General features: G+C 44.3%; 1 protein-coding gene across 1 annotated transcript; it reads left to right on the top strand.

Moving 5' to 3' along the window:
• The first annotated feature begins 1,891 nt into the window (after positions 1-1,891).
• Positions 1,892-13,015, top strand: cnn1b (calponin 1, basic, smooth muscle, b). Its single transcript, XM_030090465.1, has 7 exons — positions 1,892-2,048; positions 9,098-9,219; positions 9,303-9,369; positions 9,730-9,867; positions 10,099-10,215; positions 11,306-11,452; positions 11,541-13,015. Exons 1-7 carry the CDS (start codon positions 1,989-1,991, stop codon positions 11,799-11,801), a joined length of 912 nt encoding a protein of 303 aa, XP_029946325.1. The 5' UTR covers positions 1,892-1,988; the 3' UTR covers positions 11,802-13,015.
• Positions 13,016-13,220: the final 205 nt, after the last annotated feature.

The following is a 13,220-nucleotide window of genomic DNA, read 5'->3' as shown; positions in this document are numbered from 1 at the left end:
CGACCTTTGACCTCTCCAAGGAGGACTCAGGTCTCATTTACAAAACAAAGTTTTCAAGTGAAAAATGTAAACTTTTGTCGTTCTTTGGGCGTCCACTTACACAACAACGATGATGAGCCAGAGGAAACTCAACTTTTCGCAAACGTGATTGTGTGTAGTTTCATTACAAAAACAGCCAGCAGCGCCACCTCATGCTCCGGCATGCTAATGACAGTGTATTCAGCTTTCCTGCAGCGTAAAGAGACAGTTTTCAAACTGTAAACTCAAAGTCAGCTCACTTTAGGTAATTTTTGCAAACTTTTAGTTTTTCAGTTAAATCCTCTGCATTGTGAGGAGCGTTCAGGCTCTGCAGGATCGATACGACTCGGCCGCAGGGCTCCATAAATCTGAGGAGATCTGCGATTCGCTTCCTGCTGAATCAGTCTTTTTTCATGGACGTCATTATTCTTCTGAAGTTTTTTACTCCGCCGCTGAACTATGGATGTATCCGGATAAAGGAGTGTGTCGCGCAGGCCGCTGCTGTGCACTAATTGCTTTGTGGGTTTAAACATGCGGCACAGATGAATTGAAGTTGCTGGGTAACAGTCCAGTGATCGCGCCCCCCCCCCCCCACCATCCCACCTCTCATCTCTCTCCAGAATGTTCCTCTCCAGCCTCACAGTGACACACAAACACAGCAGAGGGAGGAGGGGGATGAATCATGGTGACTCTGACCCCCCCCCCCCCCTCGGCTGCATTCCTGTGAGAGAGGAGCAGGCCGCCACTCTGGAGTAAAACAGGAAAACCACCTCATTGTTTGGAGTGACGTCAGGCTGGCTGGCTGTGTATGGCTGCGCTCACGGCCCAGAGTATTTTAGGATTTCGGATCCACTTCCACTAGAATTCAAACAATGGTCAGATATGATTAAACTCAGAATGGCTCACTGATGCCATCACTTTTAGCTGTTCAAGTACAAACTGAGTTTCAGTTGTTAAACACTGTCAGATCAGCACAGTGATGAAATCAACACTCATTAATAAAAACCGATGTGTTGGAATTTGCATCCCTGAAGTCATTCTGCGTATTTTATTGCTATATTTCAATTTTTTTTGTTCACTCTGGAGTAATTTACAGCTAATTTCGTCATTTCATCTCATATTTTTGTTGAACTCGGTCTTAGTTTTCAAATATTTTGTCCAATTTCACTCATTTTTTGGAGGGGGGTGGGGTCCTATCGTAACACCTTTTTCAATTTCACCAATTTTTAGGGACATTTTGTTTTTGTCCCACTATAAGCAATTAGAAAATAATTAATAGAAAAAAAATTAAGGGTTATAGGTCAGACTGATGATGAGAGACGGAGAATATCATAGATTATGTTAAAATTTATTGATAAAATGACATTTTGATGATTGCAAACTGCTCTTTTTGACACATTTTGATGTTCCCGGCTGATCTCAGATCAGCAATTAGTGAAAATGAACCGCCCTCATCCCTCTCTCTCTCTCGCTCTCTCTCTCTCTCTCTCTCTCTCTCTCTCTCTCTCTCTCTCTCTCTCTCTCTCTCTCTCTCTCTCTCTCTCTCTCTCTCTCCTCTCGAGCTGGAAAATCTGAGCCCGCCGCGTTAATACCGGAGCGATGACATCATCAGCGGCTCCCGGTGCGCACAGGACGCGTGCCGGTTGGTCCGCGCCTTGTGCGCACGGCGCGTGCCGGTTGGTCCGCGCCCCCAGCCAATGGGAGCGCGCACACATGGGAAGAGTTTAAAAAAGATTCAGAAAAGTGTCGGAAAGTCGTCGGGAAGCCTCCGGAGCGGCAGATCGGCTCGAGAAGCAGAGAGAAAAGACGTGCGGACTTTTTTTAATTTTTTTATTTTTTTTTAAAAGGGGAATTTTTCTCTTTTATTTCGGTTTCTCCTCCTGCTGCGGACAAAAAAAAAAAAGCTGTAACCAGCCTCTCCATTTTTAAAGCTCCGTTTGTAAATAATAGAAATAAATAAATCCCCCAGGATGTCAACGCATTTCAGGAGCGGGCCTGCCTTCGGGCTTTCCGCAGAGGTCAAGAGTAAGGTACGTATTTTTGTGTTTATTTGCTTAAAAAGCGAACAGAGAAGTTGTTTGCAGCTGTTCCCGCACAGGTGGATTTAATGAGGATACCTGGGGTCATCTGGGTCACACCACGTGGCTGCAGCCAGTAAATAAGGCTGGATTTGCCTTGAAATGGTCATAAATGTTCTCTGTTTCACTCTCAAGTCAGTAAATAACACAGTAAGAGATTTTTGGATAAAATCACATGATTTCTGCTGGTCCCACTGAAAAATCAGCTTATTTTGACACGTTTGCTCATTTTCTCAGTTTAATCAAAGAAAACCTTACTCTCTTTACTCAAACAGAGGTTTGAAATCTTAAGTTTTTAACTTTTTTCTTGCAGAATTCCTTTTTCAAAAAGCGTCGACGTTTTTTCTGCTTTATACATGTATGCAGACACTAAACAGCTACTGTGATTCAGCTGAAAACTAACTAAACAAACTGGTTCTAAACTGATGAAGACATTGTGGATTGTATTTAAAAGTTCAATCATTGTTGATATAATAAAGAAGTAGCCTCTTGTAAAAGATGTTTGACTTCACATTCATGGAGAGAAAAGCAATAAAAGTCCATCATACTGATACTTGAAATATCCCCTGTAGTACATTACTCACCACCTAAAGTTCACAAACAAGATGGGAAATAAAGTGCAAGGATTACTCTTGCATATCCTGCACGATCCATCAAGACGGGTAAAAAAAGCACATGTTTATATAAAAAGTGAAGAGCTGCGAGTTGATCTCAAACAGCTCCAGTGCAGCTCGGATATCGCAGTGAATCAGGCTCTTTTTGGCGCTGGAGTCTGGTTTTAGTGGCCAAAAAACGTGGCTGATTATGAAGGGTCAGGCCTTTTCAGTCTGAGGGAAGGGGGGAAAGGTCAGCTCCAGCATTGTTGGTTTATTTGAACGCTTGGCAGAAAGAAATCAGAGAAACAAATGACTACATTTAATGTGCTTTTTAAACTATGGCTTATGCAGTCAGATATTGTAGCACTTATTCTCCTCCTTATGTTTTTAAAAAAGCATTTTCAACCCACAATTCACTGCAAAAAGAGTGTTAAGAACATTAAGCCTCATTATCAGTTGATTTACTATTAAGATTTCAGAATATGGTAGGAAAATACTCCCTTGTGTTGCCCTGTTGAGCACCCTTACAGTTGCCTTTCTGTGTGGAGTTTGCATGTTCTCCCTGTCCATGTGTTTGGGTTTCCTCTGGTGTGTTCTAGTCCAAAAACATGCATTTCAGGTTATTTGGTGACTCTAATACCCTGTGTGTGTGTGTGTGTGTGGTGCTGACCTGAACCAGTTTGTAACCTGCCTTCATCCACAGCCAGCTGGGGTGAAACATAAGGCCCGCGGCCCAGGACATTTTAACCAATGTCTCAAGAGCAGCAACACTGAGACTTGAAGTGAGATATCAGTGACTCTCGCGAACTCGTTGCCATCGAACTAACCTCGTGCTGTCAGGATGAGTTTGTAAAAAAACATAATGCAACCTGATTTTGGACGTTTCACTGGATTTTGAACCCGAAGGCATCATTAAGATCGTCTTTATACTGAGATTGTAGTATTTTTCAGTAGCAGCTGTTTGAGTTTTGTGAAAATATAGAGGATTTTCATCATGTATTCCCTGCACAACATAGAAAAACATCTAAGCTTAAATTTCAAGGTTGTGGCATGATGTTATCAGTCTGGGATTACTTCTTTCCCACAAATGAATCAACAACTCGCTTGTCGATGTTACAGAAACACAGTCAAAGCTGAAGCATTTTATTCAATAAATGTGAGCAAAACTGGTTTAAATGATCCTGAAAATGAACCACAGATAAAAGAACAATCCAGTTGTTGCTGAGATCTAAATGAGTCAGGTCCATGTAATCATTTGATGTCCTCTTCAGTGAAGAAATATCATTCAGACCTGTCAGTTTGTCTGATTGTGAGGTAAAAACTGAACGAGTTCAGTTATTCGTTCATCAATATTAACCTGTGAAACATCTGTAACTCCACTCACTGTAAATTCCTTCCCAAAACAGTCATTTGTGAGTATTTTTAATTTAATTGTAAAAGTTGGAACAAGTTATGAACTATAGTGCATGATTTGATTTCAAATATTAGCGTTTTGATAAACGACATTTAAATACTGAGTAAAAATCATCATTGTTTTTCTTTTTGCTGAGTTGATAGTCCTGAGTGGATATTGAACCAATGCAGTCCAAGTAGCAGTCGTTTGGAAAGATAAATACGTTAAAACAAGAAAATGCAGTTTTATGCAAACCATGAAATGTCTAAATTACATTTGCAAACTTTAGAAATACCTTTTCAGTTTGTTTTCCTAATTAAAACTGTTAATGTTGTTGCAGGTATGGAAGCTGAACTCTGCAGCTTAAAGAGAAATGTGTGTCTCATAAGAAAAAGGCAACTTTAACAGTCAACATTGCAAAAACTGGACGCTGTGCAAAATAACTAAATAGGAAAATGAATTAAAAAAAAAAAATTAACATCAAAGTTCAGCTTTGAGTATTTTCTTTCTTCCCTTGAGGCAAATGGGTTTTTACAATTTAACTTTGACATGTTTCGAGCGTTTCGACTGGTATGTTGTGGAAACTGCTTGAATCAAGTGAAGAAAATGGAAACACTGATCAAGTCGGACAGAACTCACTACTGCCACCTAATGCACACAAATGGAAAGACTAGTATTAAACGTACTGAACCTTTTTAAAGGTGCATTAAGGAGTTTTTCAACTTTAAAAATACTTATTTTCCACTGTAAATATGTTACACATTTTTAATGCTGTGTACAATGTGCCCTGACATATTCATTACAAGTACCTCTAACAGCGCTAAATTGTCACTTGAAAGTTGCAGTGCCGGTCCGGCACCAGAATTTTTTGGGGGGAGAATTTGAGAGGAATGACGTAATGCGCGCTCCGGCTGGCCTGATTTAGTTAGGTTTCGTTTTGTCCGCCATTACTCCGCCAGATGCTTAGTGAGCAACAACTGAGCAGGATCTTCCAGAAAGTAAGAAAAGACTGGCTTCTAGCACTGCCACAGCTCCAGCACAGACTCCACCAGGTAAAAGAAACTTAAATTTTACTTGAGCGCTACTAAACGAGCGAGGAAGGAGTTCCCCTCTTCCGTGCACGCGAGCCACAGGGACAAGTTTTTCCACTAAGCTGCATTATGCCCAAAGCCTGCAGGGGGCGCTGTTTCGCATAAAACATGCAAACTCCTTAATGCACCTTTAAACCAAAATTGTATATTGTTCACATATCAACTTTAAGTACAAAATTCTGTATTTCCTACCTTCTTAACAGTTTTGATAATTCAAGGCTGTCATTTTTAGATCAATAAACATTATATTTACATGACTTGAGAAGTTTATTGGAAAAACTTGGTGTAAAGATCAAAGTAGAAAAGTGTGAATCGACAAGAACAATTACAAGTTGGTACATTATGTAATAGTTACTTCATTTAGGTAATTAGTCATTAGACCAGTGTTGTGCTGAAGTTAGCAGGATAACCAGCTATCTGGAAAATTGGCAGCTTTAATAGTAAACGCAACAAAAGTTTGACACACTGAAGATGGAAGAATCCAGTCGAAGGTGTGTTATGAAAACCTGCTTCACCGAGAGGAAGGAGTTCTGGAGGAGTTGAATCGGTGCAGCCTGGTCGTGTTGGAAGTGGCGCTCCGGGTTTGGTTTGCCGTGACAGTGGAGCCTCTGTGTGTCCGGATGAGTCAGGGCTCGGGGAAAAGGTCAGCTCGTGGCTGCTTCTGCACCCAGACCGCCGTCGTGGTCGTCTTTGTCCTGCGGTCACACGGTCTCCCACCCGGCAGGTTTTGCGGGGGGGGATGAAGGGATAAACGCTGAGCGGGCTTCGTTCCGTCGGGGTGACGTCGGTGAGAACGATGCTGCTCTCAGAGTGACAGGTCCACGAGAAACATCTGATGGCCTTTTAAGGAGTGGCCTCCGCCGCCGCCTCGGCCTGTGAAGCTGAGAAAGTGTTCTCCTTGTAAACAGTTTACAGCCGAGTCGAGGATGACAAAACACTGCATGTGGTGACGGAACGCAGGTGGACTCGGGAGCCAAACCGCCAGCGATGTGGCGCTCGGAGAAACCGCTGGATGGTCACTTCTGGCTCGTCCTATTATGGTAGTGAGATTGAAAGATCTGCGAAGACATTGAGTTTCTTGGGTTATAGTTTCAGGCGTCGGACGACCGGGGAGCTAAATCGACAGTTTTACGATGATGAACTGATACTCGCAAGACTTAAGAACAAGAAAACTCCTCAACAGGCTGGTAATGGATCCCCGAGAGTCGGCGCTGAGCCACGGCTGCTCTCATTCCACTCCGTTATTGAACACTGGGTCCACAAAAAAACCTCTCTTAAACACGTAAAAAACAATAAGCACACTGAGTTTTTTACAAAATCAGAGCCAGATATGTTTGAACTTCAAACAATTCCTCCGATATCTCAGTAGTTCTGAGTTCTTTGGTTCAGAAGAGTCTCAAGCCTGCGATCGACATGAGTTAAAGATAGGAATCGCAAGCTGCATTCTTCTGTTTGTGCCAACAAATATAACGTTTTGGGACAAGAAGGACCAGGCCAAATAAAATCCGGCCTCAGGCTGCGATGAGGGCGGTGTCAAATTACAGGTGAGAAATGCCACTGCCGGCAGGCTTCTGGCTGATTAAAGAGGCTTTTCGGGTGCATTCATCCGTTTTCTGTCACGCTGCGTCCAACTCACTGCCTGGAAGAGGAGTGAGCTGGAGGTTCACGGTTCAAATCCCACAGCCGAGGTGGGGGTAAAGGGGGCATTTAACCCCAAACTGCTCCTCAGGAACAATGGAGGAAATGAAATCTGTTAAATGTTGTATATGTGGGTACACAGGCACACCTGATGGATGATCAGAGACACACTGAACATTTTCATTCATTTAGTTTAGATTCTCTAAATGCATGTTTTCCGTTTTTGCTCAACAGCCAAATTCCAACCAGCTTCATCTTTAGTGGGCCGGATCAGTAAAATAGTGCCTTTAAAAACCTTTAAAATTAAACTTATGGGTTTTCTATAAACAATTACGATGGAAAATAACAATTATCTCAACATAAAGCCACCAATAATGAGAGATTCTGGTTCAAATTACAGTGAAATGTCCCAACAAACACTTCTGTTTTTAGAAACAGCCTGGCTTTGAGGCTAATGCTAGTTAGCTAGCTGTTACTGCAGCATCTCTATCTCAGCTCTTTTCTCAGCATTGTGTTATGGCTGCTACTCTTATTTGTTTAAAAATCGGTGTTCCAAAATCTTTTACATTTCTTCAATTTTCTTCTGTTTGACACTCCTGTTTTAGACACTGTTGTGACTGAACCGTTTCAGAGTAGAGTGAGCGGTCAATAAGGAAGATTACAGTAAAATCCCCCTCTCAGCCTTACTTGGTTCTGTGACCCGCTGGTCGCTGCGTAATTCACTCTGGGCAGTTTTCATATTTCATATTTACTGTCTTCTTACGCTCACGGTGTTACGTAATGGCAGCCGCAGCGGTCGCTGTGAAGCTCTGTAAGTAAATAACTGGAGCCGCGGTTCTTGAGCTGCGTACAGGAATCTCGGAAGATATTCAGAGTTTGGCTTTTCTGGTTCAAAACGTGGCTGGTCGGAGCTCATCTCCAGGCAGAACCTGTCGGCGTTGGCCCGTCTGTGTGGGATCTGGTTAGCCTGGATAGTAAACTCACTGTAAAAGGGCAGATTGTGGAAAGAAAGTGACAGAGGGGGAGAAATGTGAGCCGGGGGAGGAGGGAAGCTGTTTCTCCCAAGTTTGGTGTGATGGACTGGAAGCCCAGCGATCCCCGCTGCTTTGAAATACTTGTTTGTGTTGGCGGCCGATCCCAGACTGAAGACTTATCTGCAGAACATTCAGGAAAAAGGGGACGTGTGTGTGTGTGTTCACGCAGGCATTATGAGGAGGGAGAGGGGGTGTGTGTGGCCTCTAAACCCAACGCCAGTATTCCAAGTATTAGGGCAGCGTGTTTCTGCCAATAAGGAAACGCATGGAGAGAAGAAGAAGAAGAGGAGGAGGAGGGGAAGAGGGAAGAGTGTGTTTCTGCATGCAGGAATGTCCACAGGCCTCTTTCGTTTTTATCCCCCTTGTTCTTTTTATGCTCTTCATCTCGGAGTATTTTTTTATTACGCCGTAAGACTCCGGAGCGCCCTGAGCTTATGAGACAAGAATGTGGCTGAAAACCTGAAATTGAGCACAAGAGAAACTATTAAAAGCGAAGCGGGGACTTTCCCGTGTGCGAACATTTATAATAGCCTGATATTTATGGAGCACGTGTTGGAAAATCATGACTACAAGGTGCTTTGATGAAAATAAAACACAATAGAGGGCTGAAATCAAAGATCTTAGAAAGCGAGAGAGATGTTCTGATTTCAGTTGTGATTATTCAACTAGCAGTAAACTCTAACCAGGGAAAACTAAGATAATTGAAGCTTTTTTTTTTTTTTAAAGTAATTTAAGAGAAGTTACTGAAACCCATTTATTTCAAGTGAAAACACACACTTTGTTGAGTAATCTATTAATTAAAAAAGACTATTCATTAAAAAAGACACTGGAACAGAATACATGTTTATAGTGCAGATTTTCATTTCTATTCGCAGTATTGAACTGTTGGATGTTTAATTAGCCAAGAACAAGAATTCAAACGGAGTTGAACACGTTGTCGGGATTTCTCAAACTTTGACACAAGATGTTCGTTTGTCCCAGATTCGTACAAAGAGAGAACAGAGGACAGTCCTTGTTTTTGATGCATTTCAGGCATAAACAAATCAGGATTTGACATAGTTACCAGTCTAAGCTTTCTTGGTTTGGAGGTAAACTCTGGGATCAGTTACTTTTTCTCAGTCTTCTTAATCTTTTCTGAAGTCGGAGATGTGAGGAAGAAACACGACGTCAATGTTAGGACAGGTGAAGATGAGAGACGAGGACAAAGGCCTCGTTCAGACCTGACCTTCGCTTCGTTCCCCCCCCCCAGCTGGCGGGAAAGTACGACCCACAGAAGGAGGAGGAGCTGCGGCTGTGGATTGAGGACGTGACGGGGAAACGCATCGGGGACCACTTCATGGAGAGCCTGAAGGACGGCGTCCTGCTGTGCGAGTGAGTGAAGGCCCGGAGTCCGGACTCTGCCCCGCAACTCCCCGGAATGACCTTTTAACCCTCCCGTCTGCCGCCCTCCGCAGGCTCATCAATGTTCTGCAGCCCGGCTCCGTGAGGAAGATCAACCACTCCAACCAGAACTGGCACCAGGTAGGCGAGGTGCCGCGCCGCACGCCGTTTCGCCGATAACCTCCCGAGCTCGTATTGACGACTGCTGGCGCTTTTTCATCCGCGCTCATACCCGACAGCGTCGTGCCCAGATTGGTGCTGTAATCTCTCCGCTCGGCTCAAACAGCTGCTTTGATATGTGACATTTGAATTTCCAAGGCTACCATCAAAACAGAGCCACAACAGCGCAGACGTCTGTGAGCCGGACTTCTGACTGTTTGAGGGAGACTCTGGACCGAAAGGGCAGATCTGACTCCTCTGATCACTCTGAAACGGGCATGAATCGATCCGATTGTGTCCTCGGTGACTCTCGTCAATGCCGCCTCTCTCTCTGTGTTTCAGCTGGAAAACATCGGGAACTTCGTCCGTGGAATCACAGAGTACGGCCTGAAGCCACACGACCTCTTCGAAGCCAACGACCTGTTCGAGAATGTCAACCACACGCAGGTCCAGAGCACACTCATCGCCCTGGCTGGAATGGTGGGCACACACACACACACACACACACGTACACACACACACACGCATCTGTTTACATCTGCGCCTCAGTGTTCTCACAGTGGTGTTTAATTCTGCGAGTCGATGCACCTGCGCGGCGGCGATGCGGCGACACGGCATTAGCACGGGAGTCAGAAAAACAACACGGCGGTGAAAAGTTCTCTCTCTTACCGTAATTTTCGCCCTCCTGTCTTGGCCATTTGTCTCCGTCAGGCCAAGTCCAAAGGTTTCCAGTCCAAGTACGACCTGGGAGTGAAGTATGCGGAGAAGCAGCAGCGGCGCTTCGCTCCGGAGAAGCTCCGAGAGGGACGGAACATCATCGGCCTGCAGGTCAGAGCGACGCCACCACGTCTCCAGGCCTTTAGTCTTTATGAATTCTGCTCCACCGTGAAAGGTTTTCTTGTCAAACTGTAACTCTCCAGTTCAATCATAAACGTTTTCTCTTCTTTCTCTCTTCACAATTTTTGAATATTACCCAGTAATAAGTTATTCTTTGCTTTAGTTATTGTCTGAATAGTTTTAGGGTTAGAAACACTAGAAGACTGGATTGGTGTGTTCAGGAAAACTAGCTTTGGGCAGAATTCTTATGACTCTTTTTAGCAGAATTGAAATCTCTCTAGTGAATTAGCTTCAATGTTTATTAATTCCTGCACACAGGAAGTTAGATAAGTTTAAGGTAGTGAGTTCCAAACAATAGAGATTTTATGTCCAGCTTGTTATTAGTTCTGTTCAGGACTGAGATACTTCTGAATATTTTATTTTAAACATGTTTACTTGAGGTTTTTCATCAATTCTTACTGATTAAAAATAGTTTTGATTCTTCCTTTCTCTCTCTATATCTTCAACATTTACCTGGTTCTTTTACATTTTCCAAAACTCATGATTTTTGTTTCACATAAATTTAATAAGTTTTTTTTTTTTTTTTTTAAATCAGTATCTTATTTCAAAACACTACAAGTTGATATCGTGGCAGATATTTTTCTATTCCGCCATTCAAGAAGTGTGTTGAAATGAGGCGATTGACAGCCTTAGGCCCCTTTTACACAGCTACATTGCAAGTGGAAATTCATTGTTTTTATGTTTACATTTTGAAAAAGTTATCTGTTTCCACGGAAACGACAAATACAGAAAATTATGCCATTTTCATGTACAGCCACAGAGAACACATTACAAACGTTAAGACAGACAGACAAGTTGGATTGTTATTACGATGCCGGTCAATTCTAAAACAATCAAGTCCAGGAGACTCTGGACCGGGAGTCGTGACACTCTGGAGGAAAGCATCGGTCTTATTGTGCATGTACAGGAGCAGCGTTTCAGAAAAGTTGGGTTTTCTTGTTTTTATGGAGACCAATTTGGACAACTTCTCCTTTGAGTTAATTATTCCATGAAGTGTGACTTTATCTGTCTCCGTCTGAAGATGGGCACCAACAAGCTGGCCAGCCAGAAGGGCATGACCTCCTACGGCACGCGGCGCCACCTGTACGACTCCAAGATCTGCATGGACAGCCCGGTGGACCAGTCCACCATCAGCCTGCAGATGGGCACCAACAAGGGCGCCAGCCAGGTGAGAAGGGATCCGCCGCCGTCTAACGCCGCCCCACGCCGCGCCTCTCCATCCTGCTGTCATTAACTTCCCACCCCCTCCTCCTCAGGCCGGCATGACGGCCCCGGGAACCCGGAGGCACATCTTCGACAAGAAGCTGGAGCTGGAGAACTGCGACACCACCACCATCAGCCTCCAGATGGGCACCAACAAGGTGGCGTCCCAGCAGGGCATGACCACCTACGGCCTGCCCCGCCAGGTCTACGACAACAAGTACTGCTCCAACGCGGCGGCGGCGGCGGCGGCCGAGGGCTACTACAACAACGGCAGCGAGGCGGAGTACGACGGCTACAACCAGTACTCCGACTGAGAGGAGCCGGAGCGCCTCCGCCTGCCCTCCAGACCGCCGGCCACCGCGTCCTCCAGACCAGCGGACTGTTATTTAACGCCCGTCGACGTCGCCGCCGTCTTTCTCTCTTTTTTTAAACATGTCGTCACCCGTAGAATCCACTGTTTGCCTTTCCACCAGCGAAACCAGAAATGGTGTTTACGCTGACCTTGCGTCAAAAATGCAGCCCGGCCGCCAAGTCCAGCCAAAAATACCCCTCGGAGGTTAAGATTCATCCACCGTTGCTATTTATAGAATCCTTTTTGTTTAATTTCTGCAGCTTTTATGGGTAGTTTGCATCTAGAGATTCTGAGCTGTCACTTGACCTCCTCTCCCCTTCGGTCCAGTCTGAACGGTGAGGATTGAGAATTCGAAAGCTTCCCGAGAGGAAAACCCGCGTCGGTGCTATAAAACTGTGAAAACTCAACGAGTCCACGTCTGCAGAGCTCCAGGATTCCACGCCGCTCCACGACACTGAAGCTGTAGATCTGCATGAACACTGCTTCGCTTCCCCACGTCGACTCCGATGGAAGCGTCTCCTCTTTTCTCAGAAGGTCTCAGAGTGGCTGCAGCTGTTCTGGTTTCTGTTTTAGTTTTTTTTTTTCCACTCATTCGGAGCCCTGCTTTGGACACATTTCTGCTCCTCGTGTCTCAGCTAAGCTTTCGGTTCAGTGTTGCTCCATTTGCACTTTACTCGACTGAAAGCAGCGAGTTGGATCCGGTTCTCCAGTAGCCATGCGTCGGTCGAGTCGCTCGGACGGGATCGGTCTGGTTTCTCCAGCGCGTCCCACCGATTCACTCTCCTGAGGAACTCTCCGTCGCCCTCGTCTTTCCTGCGGTCACGGTTATCCAGACAGGTACAAGTTCAAGTGGTATTTGTATTTATTTTTAATCACAGGGGGGGATATTCTCACATTTGTTCAGCGACCTGGTGAGTAGCTCTGTCCAGCACTGTCCGTCAGATGAGACCCACCGTTCCATTTCTGAGTATTCTGAATGTAACACTCCAGGGTTCGAGGTGTCGCTCACCGTCACAGGATTCAGCCTTTCTTGTTTTTTCGTGGTGCATGCTCTCACTCTGCTCCCAACTCCACCACAAGCAGCCAGTGTTTAGGCCTTGTAGTATTGTGCCACCTAGTGTTGGGATGTATTTTATACTGTATTTTGTTTTTGTTTTTTAAATCTAACCTTCCCTTTATCAAAATCAAATATAGTAATGTAGATTTTTATTTTAAATTAATTTATCATGAATTACCCTCCGATGAGCAGAATGGCACTGATGTTTCACCTTAAAGTATATAAACATTGTTCTAACTGTAACGTCTTTGCTAATTCTTTTTTTTTCTATTTGCCTTTCACTAAATATGGCATTTGTGCAATAAAAACACTTGGAAAAACAAG

This window comes from Salarias fasciatus, chromosome 4, assembly GCF_902148845.1.
Source record: "Salarias fasciatus chromosome 4, fSalaFa1.1, whole genome shotgun sequence".
Taxonomy (NCBI): Eukaryota; Metazoa; Chordata; class Actinopteri; order Blenniiformes; family Blenniidae; genus Salarias; species Salarias fasciatus.
This window is presented reverse-complemented; position numbering and strand designations above follow the sequence as displayed.